The sequence below is a fragment of the Arvicola amphibius genome, chromosome 2, assembly GCF_903992535.2.
Source record: "Arvicola amphibius chromosome 2, mArvAmp1.2, whole genome shotgun sequence".
Classification (NCBI taxonomy): Eukaryota; Metazoa; Chordata; class Mammalia; order Rodentia; family Cricetidae; genus Arvicola; species Arvicola amphibius.
In genome coordinates this window covers 122,956,319-122,974,719 of record NC_052048.2, presented here as the reverse complement: position 1 = coordinate 122,974,719, position 18,401 = coordinate 122,956,319, and the positions used below count along the sequence as shown (strand labels likewise).

General features: G+C 39.5%; 1 protein-coding gene across 1 annotated transcript; it reads left to right on the top strand.

The window, feature by feature from the left end:
• The first annotated feature begins 8,061 nt into the window (after positions 1-8,061).
• Positions 8,062-18,132, top strand: LOC119807305 (glyceraldehyde-3-phosphate dehydrogenase, testis-specific-like). Its single transcript, XM_042054548.1, is given in 9 exon segments — positions 8,062-8,385; positions 9,462-9,548; positions 11,472-11,722; positions 12,667-12,772; positions 13,900-14,060; positions 17,202-17,420; positions 17,422-17,722; positions 17,724-18,061; positions 18,063-18,132. Coding segments are annotated over 9 exon segments (1,857 nt in total).
• The last annotated feature ends 269 nt before the right edge of the window (positions 18,133-18,401 follow it).

The following is an 18,401-nucleotide window of genomic DNA, read 5'->3' as shown; positions in this document are numbered from 1 at the left end:
GGACCACCTGAACGCGGTGTCCAGAGTGGAGGACCGTGTCCATCCTCCGTGCTGTCCCACTGTCCTCCAAAGTTCTTCCTCTTGCGTTCCCGGTGGCCGTTGTCATTGAGCGACACAGCCAGAGCCCTTCGCCTTCACCTGCGGCACAGTAAAACTGGAGACGCTGCTTGCAGGCAAGTGCCTTGTGTTTCCTCTTGTTCATCTTTACACTGCATGTGGCCCTCGCTACCAAAAGTTCAGTCTACAGTCACGGAACCTAGGCTTCCACCTGCGTGAAAATGAATGTAGGGCAAGTGGGGAACTCGGGTGGCAGCCACATAAAGATCAGAGGGGAGAAGACCCTGTGTGTTAAATTACAAATACTTGGTGCGAGAGAAACATCTGTGCAGTTGACAGTTATTGTCACAAAAGCTACATAGTTTGCCCACGCTGACGTTTTATACCTTCAAAGTAAAATATATTGATATAGCTGGAGGGGGTAAAGTTAGCGTGTCTGGATGCAAAAAGTCGGGGCTGGGCAGCTTTTGAGAACAGAGGGGGAATAAACCTAAGAGGACCGCCAATTGTGATACACAATCAGCAATGTTAATGGATAGTCCAAGATTTGGAGTTAACTGAGACGTTTTCCCCCTGGGATAGAAGTGGAAACTGAACCCACATGCTGACACCCATAAGGTCAACAATGAGCTAAAGCACTGACCATGCTACTAGCTACATCCCCATCCCCTCTTAGGCAGCGAGATGTTTAAAATAAAAATGTGTATAATGCTTTTCTCCCGGGGGACAGGGGGTGGGAGCATGTTTCTGACGTCGCTCTGGAACTGGAAGCTGCCAACATCCACCAGCACCTAAATCAGTCTGATTACATCTTTGTACTTAAAGCTTCTCTCACACTCGTGCAAGCGACCCTATTTAAACTCTGTGGGGCTCAAAGACACATGGGAGGCCCCAGTTCAGAAGAAGAAAGGGTTCAAATGAGGAGGTGATGGGATGTGATAGGATCAAAATGCTTTGTGTGTGTGTGTGTGTACGTGCATGTAACTGTTTAAAGATTCTACTGTTCTCTTACTTAAAGATTAAAAGCAGATTCATTCAAGTGTACCTTCTTTTTAAGCCTTCCCTTGCCCATCTGTGCCCTTTTCTCTTTCCACTTTCCAACAGATGCTTTAGTCTAGCCCAGAAAAATCTTCTCCCAGCAAGATTCCCAGAATCTCATTGGAGATTGGTGCAAAACCCAATTTCATCTACTCTTGACTTCCATGTTCTGTTGTGGTCCTTAAAGAAACAGTTACTCTCCGCAGGAGTAACTTTCTCCAAGAATTAAACTGCTACTCTGTGGAGTCTGGAGTGTTTATGTGAAAACATGTACTTTACATAAAAATATTTTATTGAGCTGCAGTCTTGCCATTTTGCTTCTTAATTGCTTTCTCTAGTTAAGTCTTTCAACAGGTCGTTTGAGGCTAAGACTGACTTTGTACCTGAAAGTTTATCTTTGTTGGACACAAACCACAGTTTTTTCACACGTTCTCTTCCTGTCCTAAGAGATGGGGAAGAACGATTTTCAAGAGCAACGTTCATGGCCCTAAGAGAACATAGACTCTAAATGTTAAAGACGTCTCAGTAATATTTTTTTAAATGAAACAAGGAGCTTGTAATCTTTCCCTTCTTTGGCTAGAGCTGTGAATCTAAAGTGCCCCCTCCTGTCCTTAATGACACAATCATTTGCACCTGTCACCTAATACTAGTTCAGAGGGTCAGCATGGCTGTGACTTGAGGGAGCAGAGCTCCCTGCTTTAAAATCTTAAATGCAGAAAAACACGATTTGCTGAGGACCCACTAGAGGAAGTTGTCATTAAAACAAAAACAAAAAACACTTCACCTGGGTTTAATTTATAGACTGTGGGTTACTGAAAACTCACTTTGTGTTCGTGTCTTTATTCCATGACGTTAGAACACAACTGAGAAATGTGTATGCCACTCAAGTGTCACCTGAGAGTTAGTAAAAAATGATTATGGGGAAAGGGTGCTGTGGTCTCTTCATCAGCGGGGACACGCTGGTTACAATCTCACAGTGTCCCGCCTGACTCTGTCAGTTACCGTAGCCACAATTTCAGTCTAGGTTACTCTAATAGACTTCTAATTGGTCTCTCCTACCTAGACTTGCTCGAACTGTTACATTCTTGGTAACACATTCATGATGGTTCCATCTGTCATCAGCTCTGGTTTTGCAAGCTGTAATTATCCTGTATTCTGATCACTCTCAATAGACAACTCTTGTGTCACTTACCACACTTCTTTGTGTCTTCACTGTGTACCAGATCCTCCTGGGTTCCATCTGCCCTGTCCTCTCCTGAACTTGTGGGAAAACATCTCTTATTTTTATTTATTCATTATCTAGCACAAGGTCTTGTAAATTTTTTTTTTTTTTTTTTTTTTTTTTTTTTTTTTTTTTTTTTTTTTGGTTTTTCAAGACAGGGTTTCTCTGTGGCTTTGGAGCCTGTCCTGGAACTAGCTCTTGTAGACCAGGCTGGTCTCGAACTCACAGAGATCCGCCTGCCTCTGCCTCCCGAGTGCTGGGATTAAAGGCGTGCGCCACCACCGCCCGGCTCTTGTAAATTTTTTTGTGTTTGTTTTTGAGACGCGGGGTCTTTCTACGTAGCTCTGGCTGTCCTGGAACTCACTATGTAGACCAGGCCCCAAACTCAGAAATCCACCTGCCTCTTTTGGTATTAGACCTGAACCAGTTCCAAGGGCTTAGTAATTTTGTATTGAGTTGTCAAACTTTTTTCATTGTCATGATTTGGTTAACTAATAGTCCTAAAATATCACATGATAAACTCCTCAACAGTTCCCTACTGTCCTCTAACCATGTCCAAATTAATACAGCCCTGAATCGGATACAGTCATTCTTTATATAGAAAAAAATTTTGTTTATCCTACATAGCCTCTTTATTACCATTATTTATTAGCTTTATATGTGTTTTCACTTAATTTTTATATAACGTTGATAATACAATATAATATAAATAATATAATATATTTAGAAGAGCATTTAGTAAAAAAGATGATCATTTGACAGAGGAAGACTAAGAAATCTAATAACCAAAGAGAGATAATCACATACGTTTCACCTAGGTTCTCTATTGTTTTTTTACTGATCAATACTTAGGTAATTGGAAAAAAAAAATTTGTCCACCCCAGTGATTTCTGTTTGTATTTGTGGTTTTCCCCAAGAAAAAGAAGGTAATTTGTAAATGCTTATGAATTCCTTAAAAATGGATTTAACATAAAGTTCCCTCCGGCTGTAGAGTACTGGGGTTTAATTTAAGACTCTGGTTTTGAAATAGTGTCAACTAACTATAGCCCAAAAGTCAACAGAAAAGAAGAAAGCTCTTATAGACATCACCACATCTGGGTTGACAAAATCAAGGACACCTGGGCTCTCTCACCACATGGAAACTACTTGGAATTTGCTAATTAGAAAAAAGGAGCTGGGGCAAGACTTTGAATGGCAGTCTAAGCTCCACCATTTAGGAACTTGGTGCTCTTTAATCTCATGAAGAATTAATCTTGCCCAAAAATGAGGGGGTAATAATTTTATACATCATAGAATTCTCACCTGACTGAAGAAAGCAGTGCACATGTGATTAGTTTGCCTTGGTGTGTATCCCACAACCACGTGTTGTCCACCATGATTGTTGTCTCTACCCTATAAGTTGTCACGAGGATTAATCGTATTAATGCACAGAAAGCATTTTTTATTCGCCAGCTCTCAGAAAATGCGCAATAAGTATTACTTATGATTCCAGTATTATTCATGTTAAAGAGAAGATATATATATATATATATATATGATAAAGGATATCTATCTTTCAATATCTATGTCTATATTTCCTCAGAGAAACAAGTTGCTGAACTTGATTCTGTGGGTGTCAATTTAAAAAGACAACAAACAGCTAAAATGGCACAGAAATCTGCCTGTAGAAGGACTTCCTTTCTGCTTCATCAAAGGAAATTCCTACTGCTATCCTCAAGTGACCAAAACTGTTGTTTTCTCTGCTACTAGATGACAGTGTTTGGGTGTACTATAAAACCACTGAGTAGATAACTAAGTAAATCCATTGGTTTTTAAAATTATAGTTAGACTGCAGTGACTTGAATATTTTACTATAACATACCCTGACTATGACTCCTCAAATTTAAAAACTCCCAAGTGTCTCCAAACATGCTTCTGACTACATAACTCAATGTTAAACTGTCCTGGTTCCTTTAATGTTGGTGTCTGACTTAGCTGAAGACAAGTTGATCTTAATTTAGCTTATTTGGTTTTGTTCCCCTTGAGATTTTATACTCTTTGATTTATTGATTCACTCAACATTTTCAAGAACCACTTGTGCATCTCAAACATTTATGAAAGGCATTTGATTAAGAGGGAAAATAGCTCCTGTTGAAATCCTTTGGCTGGGATATGGACAAATCTTTAACACAGAGAAGAGCATAAAAATATAAGTAGAAAGCAAAATAAGGGAATAGAAATTGGGAGAGAAGTTCATCTCATGTATTTGTAACCATGCTGATGTAAGCAAACCTGTGTTGCCAGTTGCATAAAAGTAAACCATATATAATTATAGAGAGATCATAATACTGAGTAGTATACTAAATAATGACAGTTGCATAAAAGTAAACCATATATAATTATAGAGAGAGCATAATACTGACTAGTATGCTAAATATTAACAGTAAGCTCTTTGTTACTGCGTGTGTATCCACCAGACCATTAATTTGTTTACTTGTTTAGCAGTCCGTTGGTGATGAGGATTGAACCCAAAAACTCATGAATGCTAAGTGCAAACTACTGAGCTGTATTTCTAGCACCCTCTATATTGCTTGTTATTTTAGAGTGTGATGCATCTACTTATTTTTTTAAAAGCTTACTGTGAATGCTATTGTTTTCTTGGTGGCAACCTCATGCATCTCATAGTTACAGCATCTCTTTATCTCTATTGTGTTTGATTGAATGTTCTGTTTGTTTTGTTCAACATGGCCCTTACATGTGGGGAACTGTAGAGATGGCTCAGTGGTTAAGAACACTGGCTGCTCTTCCAGGCGACCTGGGTTCAATTCCCAGCACCCACATGGCAACTCAAACTGTCTGTATGTCCAGTTCCAGGGGATCCGACTCTCTCACATAGATACACATGCAGGCAGAGCACCAATGCACATAAAATAACAATAAATCATAAAATAAAAACTTACATGTGTACTTTGTAGTACCAACTACATTTGTGAAATCTAATGTTTGTACAGTGATGAAAGCACAAACTTCTATACTTCTTAGAATGTTTTCTTGTCTCTAAGGGTCATACAACTCTACTTTTGTGGTAAAGATATGCATACACTATACATTAATAATACTTCATACTAACTGTTCTGTTTAATAAACACCTGCAATAACCCACAGAAATATGAGTAATCATGCTGCTTATCTACTATTCTGTGTTTCCTTCATATCTTCAGCCTGTAAAAATCTTCAATAATAGCTTTTACTGCATCCTATATACAGCGTACTCAGAATGGCATCCATTTCCTGTCTGAGACATTGCCTTCTTTTCTTTTTTTAAAATATTTATTTATTTATTATGTATACAATATTCTGTCTGTGTGTATGCCCGAGGGCCAGAAGAAGGCACCAGTCCCCATTACAGATGGTTGTGAGCTACCACGTGGTTGCTGGGAATTGAACTCAGGACCTTTGGAAGAGCAGGCAATGCTCTTAACCTCTGAGCCATCTCTCCAGCCCTTATTTTCTTTTCTTAATATCACTCTGTGTGTGTGTGTGTGTGTGTGTGTGTGTGTGTGTGTGTGGTGTATTTGCATGCTTGCATGTAGAGGCCAGAAGAGGTCAGATGTCCTGTTACATCATTCCCTGCCTTGTTTCCTTGACACAGGCTCTCTCATTATACATAGAGTTACACTGATGACCTGGCCCTCCTTTCTCCACCCTCCATTGCACTGGGGTTCTCGAAGCCATGCCTGACTGTTTATGTGAGCGTTGGGGATTGAACTTAGGGCCTCATTCTTGTGAAGCAAGACTTCTTACTTGAGAAGTTCTCCCCAAGACACTTGATTGAGGTTATTTTTCTCTATTCTAAAAGCAATATTGAAAGGAGACCATTTTGTCTCAACATAGAATGAAGATGTCCAGTCCTGGTATGGCTGATCCTTTTTACTCATGAAATTTCCTTCCACTTTTCTTTATAAAATTGCTACTTTGTAGCAAGCATTGGTTTTGCACATCTTTATTCCCAATACTCTGGAGGCAGAGTCAGGCCGATCTCTGTGAGTTTGAGGCCACCCTGGTCTACAGCATGAGTTACAGAACAGGTTCCAAAACTACACTGAAAAAGCCTGTCTAGAGAAACAAAAACAAAAACAAAAAAAAAATTTACTCATTTGTTTTCTCCTAATTTGTAATACAGATTTTTATGACAAAATAAACACATAGATTGTAAAAAATAATTAGTCAAAGACTTTAGGTTTTTTTTTGAGACAGGATATTACTATGTATCTCTGACTGTCATACAACTTACTATGGAACCAGGCTGGTCTGGAACTCACAGAGATCTGGTGGTCTCTGCCCCCCCCTCCCCAAATTATTTTGCTTTGTCCAGATCTCTGAGTTGAAAATGTAATGTTCTCTGCAATAGGTGTCTAACTTACTAAGTGACAACCTGAAAGGTCAAGCCTTGGCAGTAACAGAAGGGGATTTGTCTTGCTAAAATTGTTCGCTGGAATTTAAGCTTCTTTTTCAGTGGGGGCAGAAATTTAGGTATACTCTGGTTGATGATCAGCTTGTTGAAATGCTTTTTCAAACATTAAAACTGAAAATGGATTAGTTCATCTAATTTATAAAATGAATAATGTAGTATAACTAAACTATAGACTTCAACAAATTTTATGGCCACAACCCATGCTGTTTTAGAATTGCAGAAACACTCAAAATACTTTACTAATGTTTATAGATACATAAATAAAACAAAATAGCATGAAGTTAGTCTCAATTTGAACCAAGTCTAGACATAATTAAACACATAGTGTACCTATGTGAACCTATGTGGCTTAAAGGCAGAATTTGAGTTAAGGTATTATGTTGCCACTTCCTGTTAATATTGGTCGTAATAGCTATATATGGAATAACGAGCATTATTTTTAAAGTCTGTTACTATTTCTGTGGTTTGTGTCATTTTTATTTATTTGTGTTGTTCTGGGTGGAACTGAGGGTTCCATGCTAAGCACTCGTTGCTCAACTAGCAATACTCTTAGCGCCTGTTGACTTTCTCAGCCTTCTCTTCTGAGGCCCTCTGGAAAGTGATTTTAGAGTATTTCCTCCTCTTTCATTAGCAACTTCGAGACTTAACCTGCATCTTAAATACAACTTTAAAAAATACATATTCCTTGAAGAAGGACATATGGGTACCCATGAAAGTGGGGGAGGGAGTGTCTCTTGATCTTTCTGTCCCTCATCCCAGTGTGGCCACCTCGAGTAAAGCCTCTTCCTCCTTTCTTTCTTCCTCTTCTCCTTTGGCTCTTTTAATTGTTTATTGAAGATGAGAGGTCAGTCCTCACTTGCTACCCAATGTGGCCCCCCCAACTTTAAGAACTCACCACTCTTTGGCTCAAAACACCAACGCAGCACTATTGAACAATAATCTTTCTCTTTTTTTAATCCCCAAGATCTCACATTAATAAATACCACAATATAAAACATATTAAAATCTCTAACACTTTAAAAGTTCAGACTCTTTAAAAATCCAAGAATCTCCTTAAAAATCCAAAGTTTGTTTAAAACTCCAAAATCTTTTTAAAAGTTCAATGTCTCTCAACTGTGGATTCCTGTAAAATCAAAATAAATACTGTCTTATTTCAAGAGAGAAAAACCAGGTCACAATTATAACCTGAACAAAGCAAAACTAACTCCAGCAGTATAAATAACTCCGTGTTCAGTGTCTGGGTTTCGCTTACAATCTTCTGCACTCCTCCAGAGGGCTTACCACAGCACAGATGACTTGTCTCTTGGGTCAGGCCTGTTCATGGCTTCTGCTATCCTTGGCTGTAGTCCCATGGTACTGGCATCTCAAAAATCCTGAGGTTTTCTGCAGCAACTGGGCAATACTTTCACCAGCAGCCTCTCCTGGACTCTCTTCATGGTGCCAAGCCTCATCTTCTTTCTATGGCACCTTCAGTGGAGTTCCAACTTCTACCAAGGTTGTACCTTCACCAATGGCCTCTCCTGGTTGTTCATCTGTTCTCATGACCTCTTTGTCCTTCAAAACTAGTGCCACCTGGGAGGCTCTTACACAAGCTCAAGTTTGGCTGCCAGTAAAGGTAATGCCTTGGCCACCTCTGGAACCCAGCTTCTGTGTGCTGCCCTGGAAGAAATACTTTTCAGAAGATTTTCCCTCAATGGTGCTGGTCTCTTCTTACTCACTGCTAATTTCCCAACCCTACCTAACCAACATCAGTTGTCCTAGTAAAGCAAAGGTTTCACATCAGCGCTCCTGGTCTCTTCTTAGTCACAGCCAATTCTTCAGCCCCAGCTGACCAGAACCAGCTACAGATTCTTAATTTAAAATAGCAAAGGCCCTGACAGAGTCTTTAACAGTCTTTCAAACGTCCTCCTGAAACTTCACAATGAGGCGTCTATCATCCGCGTTCTTCTCAACGTTATTATTTTCCAGCTCCTACAGAACAGCCCGCTCAGCTCTCAGCACTTAATGGCTTTTTTAGCCCAAAGTTCAGATGTCCTTCCTTTCACAGTTCTTTCCCAAACAACATGTTCAGGCTTTCAGAGCAACACCCCACTCCTGGTACCAGTTTCTGACTTGCTTAGGGTTACTATGGCTGTGAGGAAACATTATAATCAAAAGCAGCTTGTGGAGAAAAGGGTTTATTTCCCTCACATTTCCATACAGCTTAACACTGAAAGAAATTAGGCAGAAACTCAAACAGGGCAGGAACCTGGAGGCAGAAGCTGATGTAGTGGTCTTGGAAAAAGTGCTATTTATTGGCTTCCTCCTCATGACTTGCTCAGCCTTCTTTCTTATGGTGCCTAGGACCTCCATCCCATTAGGCTGGGCCCTACCACGTTAATCACTAATGAAGAAAAGGCCCTACAGGTTTGCTTACAGCCTGGATCAATTTCTCAACTGTGGTTCCCTCCTCTCAGATGACTTTAACTTGTGTCAAGTTGACACAAAACTAGCCAGTACAATAACAAAATGATGACCATGAAGGAGCAAAGACACATTTGTGGGGTGTGGGGGCTTCTACCACTCCCAGTGAGCAGGTCATGGGTGGAGAAGAAAAGAGGGAAGTTCCCAGGAGCTGCTGGGGTCATTTGATTCCAGGGACATTTTTCTGTCTTTCTACTTTAACTCAGCTGCTCTTATCTCTACATGCAGGGTGAGACCATCTCAAAACAAAAACAAAAGGAATGGAGGATTCTGGAGTCTGACTCTCCCGTCTGTGAGAGAAAACTGGATGGTGAGGTAAGGGTTTGGGAAGAGAGGGCACCAGAAAGGCAGGGAAGAGCCTGTTTTCCTGACTTCAGTTTCCATCTTGACCTGATCTCTGATCTTGCGAATAGCGTTGGAAAGATTCACTTGAAACCTGGATTCCTTAGATTTCTGAGGAACAGCGAAAGACTGACTGGACTTCAGGAGGAAATATTTAAATTTCCCTTTCATTACTGAATACCATGGTTGACAGATTTGGGCAGATATTTGATGTAGGCTCCTTTGATTCTCCTTGTCTATTAAAGGAACAAAGGGAGGCATGCTTGAGATTTGAGCAGGGTCCTCAAAAGGTAGGGGAATGGAGAGGCTAAGTGTCCCAGGAATTTCAAATCTAAATTGTTAATTTCATAATTTGTCTATGAATGGCCCATTCCCAATCTTTTTGCTTTCACCCTCAGGGCCTTACTAAAGAACTACTATGCACCACGATTTCTAGTGTTAATATTAATGTGATAGGGTTTTTGCTAATGTGTTTCTCAAAACATGTGGCTCAGTGCCAGTGCTTCTTAGTCTTGGCTGCAGGTTAGAATCCCCAGGGGAACTTTTAGACAAGCCCATGCCAAGACCACACACTAGAAACAACTCTAATGTGTACGTACAGTTAGAACTGTTGGCCTGATATATACGATCTGCAAAGTAAAATAGCTTTGAGAACAATGGTTCTTTAATATTTTTGTCTCAAGAGCCCTAACATTAATAACAATTATTGAGGACCACAAGTAGCTTCTATTTATGTGTATGATGTCTGTCAATAATTGTATCAAAAAAGTATAAGTACTTTTGAATTATACTTTTGAATTACAAATTTATTAAAAATAGTGAAGGCATTACTCATTACATAGCACATTTTTATATAAAAAACCTCTATATTTTCTAAAACAAAAAGAATTTTGTAAGAGCACTGGCATTGTTGAATCTGGTTATAAAAAATTCTTTAATTCCAGCTTCTTAGAAGATAACTCGATTCTAACATTTACATTCAACCTGTTATTGCTTGAAGCATGTAAAGAAAACTTGGCTCTACATACATGTATAGAAAGAAGAGGGGGAAATTTTAATATAATTTTTAGATAACTATTGAAAACCTTCATTATTCAGCTGAAATATGACAAACATGGCCCAAGAGTCAGTCGCCATTTAGAATCTCAAACCAAATGGGAAAACTTCCTTACTTTGTTAGAGATAAACCTTCCTGGCCTCATTTACTTTGAGTGTATCTTTTCTTTGTGATTTTATAACATGTTGATTGGGAATCTGTTAAATATTGATTCTCTGAATTATACAAACATTCCAAATGTTGAACATTTTATATTATAAGTACACTTTTAAAAATCACTGATTTCATCAGGGAAAAATCGCTAGCCAAAAGAAAAGTATTAAGGTTATAGTGGTAGAAACAAAAGAAAAACTCTCCAAATCACATTTTTGCTTAAAAAATCCAATGTTACCATTGGCAACAAAGACTGTCAGCCATTGTGCTTAAGGGTAGGGGTGCCGTTCATTAATTTTAAAACAAGTGCCTGCCAAGTGCCCAGATGTAAATAGTCCTAATTTATCAGCCATGTGCTTTCAATTAGAAAGTGGTATTTCATAAAAAAAAAAAAAAAAAAAAACAAATAGTTCACAATGCATCTCAAACGCTGGCATGACTGCTTTCTCCTGAGATAACAATTGCCCTGCAGTGTATACCAGAAGTGCTTTACTGTACTTCCCGTTTGTCAGGCAGCATCTAAAAAGGGAGCACACTGATGCTTCCAGCCAGGATATGACTGCACGTATCATCTCATCTGGAAAAGTTCTGCCCAGAAATGATGCTTACATACCAGAAGACAAGCATAGGGAAGCGCTAGGGAAAACTGAGTGAAGTGGGATGAGCCTGGTGCCTTCCTGTTCCAGAAGACAGTGCAATTGGGGGTTCTAAACAGAGCCAAATGGAAAGACAGAGAGGAGCACATGGGAAGGCGGTTAGAGCTGCAGGAGGACGTTTGGGACAAGAGAGAGCCTCATGGAAGCCAGCAAAGAGGATTTTTTTTCCTGCAAGGGTTCAGCCGAATGCTGACTAACAGTACAATACCAAGATACCGCTCAAAGCAGGAGGAAGAATTACGAAGTGGAGCAGGAGGAACAAGTCCTGAGATATTGATGGAGTCAGAAATGTTCCTGCCACTCACTGAGAAAACCTCAGTGGGGAAACAAAGGACGAGCTAGAATGCTGAAGAGAGCGTTGCCCTAGTAGTGGATCAAATTGGCCCTAGGTTGCTGCCTGCGCTCCTATTGGCTAGCAAAAGTTAAAAACCGTTCTCCAAGGGACAGAAATGTTTCCATCCTAATCAACCGTGTTCCACGACAAGGATGAGGACTACTCAAAGAAGTACAAAATCAATTCCCAGCATTTAAAAATTAAATTTTACTATGTCTATTATCTATTAAAATTACTAGGTATGCAAAGGAATAGGCACATTCAATCCATAATAAGGAGGAAAAAAGCTATCAATAGAAAAAGATGCTAATGATCAGATGAGGATAAACAGTTCTTATAACTAGATTCCATCTAGCCAAGAAGGCAGAAGAAAATATGTGAACTTATAAGGAAAGACATGATGGCATAAAGAGGCTCTAAACCAATCATGTAAAGGAATGTCTGAGTAAAAAAAAAAAAACATTAACGAGACTAAGAGCAGATTAAATACTGCAAAAGAAATTAGTGGTAAACTTGAAGAAAAATTAAATTAAAGTGAAAGAGAGAAAAACCAATAACAACAGCAACAAATAGCAAATAGCACCCAACAACCTATTGGAAAACTTTAAGCAGATGACTACATGTGCAGCCAGAGATTCCAAAGTGTGTAATATGTACAGGAACAGTGAGAGACCAAACATATTTGTAGAGGCTATAGCTAAAAACTTCCAAACTTTATGAAAACTTAAAACCCCTTGACCAAAGAAACCCAGTATATCCGAAGCACAAGAGCATAAAGAAAGTTCTACTAGTGAATTACACAATTAAATATAAAGCTCATGATTAATAAGAAGATTGTGGGGCTGGAGAGATGTCTCAGTGGTTAAGAGTGCTTATTGCTTGCTCTTCCAGGGCACTGCAGTTAGGTTCCCAGCACCCACATAAGGTGCCAGGGTACCTCTGGCTCCAGTGGGATCTAATGCCCTCCTCTGACTTCCTTGGGCACCTGTGTGCTCCTGTACACACATGCAAGCAGACACACAAACATACACATGCATAATTTAAAAGTATCTGTTTAAAAAAGAGAGTATTATAAGCTGGGAATGGTGGTATGTATCTGCCCTTTAATTCCAGAACTCAGGAGGCCCATACAGTTTCCAGGAATTCAAGGCCAACCTGGTTGACAGAGAATTCCAGGGTTCCAGGACAACCAAATCTACGAAGCAAGACCCTGACCCAACAATAATATAAATAAAATAAAAGGAATCACCACCACCAGTAGCAGCAGCATGAACATTATAAAAAAAGAAAACCAGAAAAGTAGAATGATGTTCCTTAAAAACATTATATACAGAAGCAAAAAGATAAGGATGAGAGCAGACTTCTCAGAAGTAAAACTATCAAGATGACATATTTAAAGCACTGAAGAATATCTGTCAACATAGATCAGAGAAAATAACTAAAAATAAATGATGATTAAAAAAAGACCTTTGCAGCATATGGAGACAGAGAGAACCAGTCTCTACCATACCTAAAACACACAGAATAGTAAAGATATATCTCAGGTGTGAAGAAAACTGGACCAGATGACCCTATGTTTCTACACAAAGAAAAAAAAAGAAAACCTGAAATTGTTCATAATGTTTATAAGAGACTGGGACTTACTCATTTTAACACTCTCTTTAAAAGCCATTGCTTAGTGAAAAGACAGTCCACAGTGGGTTACCTAACATGACTAAAATAATACAAAGACCCAAGGAAGGAACAATAGAAGTCTGTTGTGGTCCACACATGATACTGTAAGTGATTCTTTAAGATTTTGATACAGTAAAAATGTATACTATAAATCTCAAGACAAACACACAAATACAAACTTCAACCAAAACATCCCAACAACCCTAAAACACAAACAAAAAACCCGGAGTTGTAGCTAGGTAAGAGTTGTAGCTAGGTAAGTGAATACACAAAGAGTTAAAACAAGATATTCTTTAAAAGTCAGTAAATCATGGTAACTATAAAAGTGATAAGAATAAACAAAAACCAGATAGAACACATAAAAAAATGAGTAGTAAGGTAGTATATGTACCTATGGTTGTATCAATAACCACATTAAATATAAACACCTCTTTTAAAATACATCTGTAGTCCAAGGATGAAAGGTGTGCACCACCACCACCTGGCCCACTGTATGCTGTCTGTAGGCAGTCCATTTTTAATGTAAAAACAGGTTGGGTTAGATGGCTCAGTGGGCCAGGTGGTGGTGGTGCACACCTTTCAGACCTGTCTCAGGAGACGGAGGCAGAGAGGTATCTTTCTGTTCAAGGCCAGATATCCTTTGACCTCCACACAAGCAACATGATATGCCTTCCAATTGCCTCTCCTCAGAGAGATGCCAGATGCGATGAAGCTCCAGCCCAAGATGGACACACGCTAGAATCTACCTGGTAAGGCACCACTTTGTGGTGCTACACAGATTATTAGATATGGGTTAGTCAAGATGTGAATAAGAGCCTGAAAATAATGGGCCAGGCAGTGTTTAAAAGAATACAGTTTCTGTGTAATTATTTTGGGGCATAAGCTAGTTAGGAGGCCGAAAGCAGGGCGGCGGGAATGCAGCCCACAGCTCATCACTACATCCAATAAAATAAATGTAATAACATTTTATTTTATTTAATGTGTACATTCTTTTTTGCCTGCATATATGTCTGTGCACTACATTCATGCCGGGTTCTCGCAGAGGCCAGGAGAAGGCATCAGATCTTCTAGGACTGGCATTACTGGTAGTTGTAAGCAGCCTTGTGGATGCTGGGAATCAAACCTGTGTTCTCTAGAAGAGCAACCAGTGCTCTTAATTTCTGAACCATTTCTCCAGCCTATGTAATAAAATGTTTTAAAAAGAATTTGTGCTTCTACAAAAATTTGTTTGCAAAAGGAAGTATAAAGATGGGAAAATATACCATATTAACATTCATCGAAAGAACCTTTGAGTGATTATATTAATATTTGAGAAAATATACTTCAGAGCAAAATATTACCAATTAGAGTCATTTCATAATGATAAAGAGATAACTTTTAATAATTTATTTTTATTTTAGGTGCATTTGTGTTTTTCCTGCATGTATGTCTGAGGGTGTTAGATACCCTGAAATTGGAGTTGCAGAGAGTTACAAACATGCATTCTGGGTGCTGGAAGTTGAATCTGGATCCTTTGGAAGAGCAGTGATCTTAACTCCTGAGCCATCTCTCCAGCCCTGATAAAGGGATAAGTTTTAAAAGGATATTATACTTGCATATAAGCATTATACACTTACTAGACAAACTTAGAAATAAATAGTATAAAAATTATAAAGCTGAAAGGAAAAAAACAGACACATTTACAATCCTAATTAGAAATCCCAACACTATTTTTTGAGTAATCAGTGGAATAAGTAGACAAAGGGCCAGCTATTGTATAAATTTGGGCAGCACTTTTTATCAGACTCCATGACCTCAATTGCAATAATAGAACTCTTCCAGGAATACTAGAATACATCATTCTTTTTACCCACATAAGGAACATTTACAAAGACAGCTTTAATTCTTAGATATAAAACATTCCTCAAAACTAAAATAAAAATAAAAAAATAAAAAAACTCCACCAATCTATACAGTCTCTGACTATGATGGAATTAAATATGAGATCAACAAAATCCAGTAAGAAAAATCTTCAACTGTTTGAAATTTGAATAATATAATTTAAAGAATGCATGGGTAGGAGTTTGGAAAGATGCCTTAGTGGTTTTAAGAGGGCTTTCTGCTTTCCCAGAAGACCAGCGTTTGGTTGCCAGCACCAACGTAGGGCTGCTCACCTATAACTCTAGATTCAGGATGCTTGACCTCCTCTCCTGGCTTTCATGGACACCCTTATACATGTGGCATAGACACATCCATGCATTGTGTAAAGGAATAAATCAAAGCAAACTGTGAAGTGTTTGAACTGGATGGAAAGAAAAGGTCACTGTAGTCACACTTATGGAATGTCATCAAGTAGCATTTAAGGGGGAATTATAGTAATTAAAGGCTTCTTGTTAGAAAAGTGAATGTTCTAAGTTACTGACTTAGCTGATGCTGCCCACAACAGAAATAGAAAGGGAGAACTACCAAAGTCAAACTCATAGGAAACAATAAAGATCAGAACAGAAACTAATGGAATAGAAGATAAAGCAGAAGTACAAAAGAGAAAATTCATTAAAATCCATCATTTCTCCTTATGGTTAAAATTAGACTGGCTACATGGAGAAATGGAGGGAGTGAAATTGAAAATTTTTTGGCTTATTTATTTGAGTGTGTGTGTGTGAGTGTGCGCGCACACACATGCACACGCATGTGTGCACACACATGCTTATTTATATGTGGAAGCTTGAAGAGGGTGTGTGCTGTCTTCCTCTATGACACTCTACTTCTCACCTGAGTAATTGTCTCTCTCTGAACAAACTCTATTAATCCTCCTGACTCCACTCTCTCAGGTGTAGATTAAAATGCTTGTGGGTACCTGGTTGTTATGAGGTTGCTGGGATTCAATCTCTGGTCCTCATGATTGATGGAGGACTCTCACTGGTTAATAAAGAAACTGCCTTGGCTTTTTGATAGGGCAGGATTTAGATAGGTGGAGTAGACAGAACAGAATGCTGGGAAGAAGGGAAGTTAGTCAGACGCTTCAGATAGTCGCCATGAAACCAGCCACCAGGTCAGACATGCTGAATCTTTCCCAGTAAGCCACCACCTTGTGGTGCTACACACATTACTAAATATGAGTTAAAGCAAGATGTGAGAATTAGCTAATAAGAGGCTGAAACTAATGGGCTAGGCAGTGTTTAAATGAATATAGTTTCTGTGTAATTATTCCTGGTAAAGCTAGCCGGTGGCCGGGAGCCGGGCGGTGGGAAGCCAGCCTACAGCTCCTCACTACACATGATTGCAGAGCAACCACTCTTAACCACTGAGCCATCTCTTAGGCTCTATAGGTGAATCCTTAAGTGATACCAGATATTTTTCATTTATTTTTCTTCCTCTTATGTTTTTTACTCTATGCTCCATAGTTAAAAATACGATGGCAAGCACCTATTTTTATTCTTATTCATATATATTTAAATATTTGCATATTTTAGTTTATTTTTATTTCTTTTTTTTAAGACAAGGTTTCATTATGCACATCATCTTCAATGCTTAAAATGTAAAGCTTACTAGCTATCTTCCATGGGAAGAGTTTGGAAATAGTTAAGGTTTCAACAAAGAGAAAAAAAGCAAATATCAAGAATTTCCAGAAGGTTCTAAAATGCAGGATAAATGGTAGAATGAGTGAGAATCAAGAGAGGCTCTCTGCTTCCCTACCTTCCATCCCAATCTTTTTGTGCAATGTTAGACTCCTCCAAGACACATGGTGGTGAATGTAGGAGTGAGTGATTGGGCCGTATTGGATGCCTGGTCACCAGGACTGCCTTCAGCTCTTGCAAAGTGGATGCTGTTGCCATCAGTAACCCCTCCATTGACCTCAACTACGTGGTCTATATGTTCTTGTAAGATTCCACCTACTGCAAGATGCACAGCTCAGTCAAGGCTGAGAACAGGAAACTTGTCATCAATAGGAAGACCATTTTCTTCTGCCAGGAGTGAGATTCCATCAGTATCAGATAAGGGTAATGGTGTTGTCTCTATTTCCACAGAGAAGGTAAGGGCCCACTTGAAGGGTAGAGCCAAAAGGGTCATCTCCTATGCCCCTTCTGCTGATGGCCCCGTGTTTGTGATGGATGTGAACCACAAGAGGAATGCCAATTCACTCGAGAATATCAGCATTACCTTCTGCCCTGCCAACAATTTAGCACCCCATCCACCCACCAAGGTCATCCATGACAATTTTGGCATCATCAAGGGACTCATGACCATAGTCCATGAGATCACTGTCATCCAGAAGACTTTGGATGACCCCTCTGGGAAACTGTGGCATGATGGCTCTGGGGTTGCCCAGAAGATCATTCCTGCATCCACTGACACTGCAAAGCTGTGGGCAGTACCATCCAAGTCTGAACAGGAAACTCACTGGCATGGCTTTCCATGTTCCTATCCCTAATGTGTCCACTGTGGACATGACATGCTGTTTGGAGAAAGCTGCCAAGGATGAAGACATCAAGGCGGTGAAGCAGGCATCAGAGGGCCCACGTTTAAAGGGCATCCTGGGCAACACCGAGGGCCAGGTTGTCTCCTTTATCTGCTATGACTTTAATAGTGATACCCACTCTTCCACCTTTGTGGCTGGGGCTGGTAAAGCCCTGATATGACAATGAATATGGCTACAGCAACAGGTTGGTGGACCTCATGGCCCACATGATTTCCCAGGAGTAAGAAGCCCTGAACCACCCACTCGAGCAAGAACAGAGAAGAAGGGGGCTGGAGATGGCTCAGAGCGTAAGAGCACTGGCTGCTCTTCCAGATGTCCTGAGTTGAAGTCCCAGCAAACACATGGTGGTTCAAACCATCTATAATGAGATCTGGTGCCCTCTTCTGGTGTTTAGGCATACATTCAGACACACATAATAAATCTAAAAAAAAAAAAAAAAGAACAGAGAAGAACAGAGAAGCCCTCAGTTGCTAAGGAGTCCCTGTCCCAATGA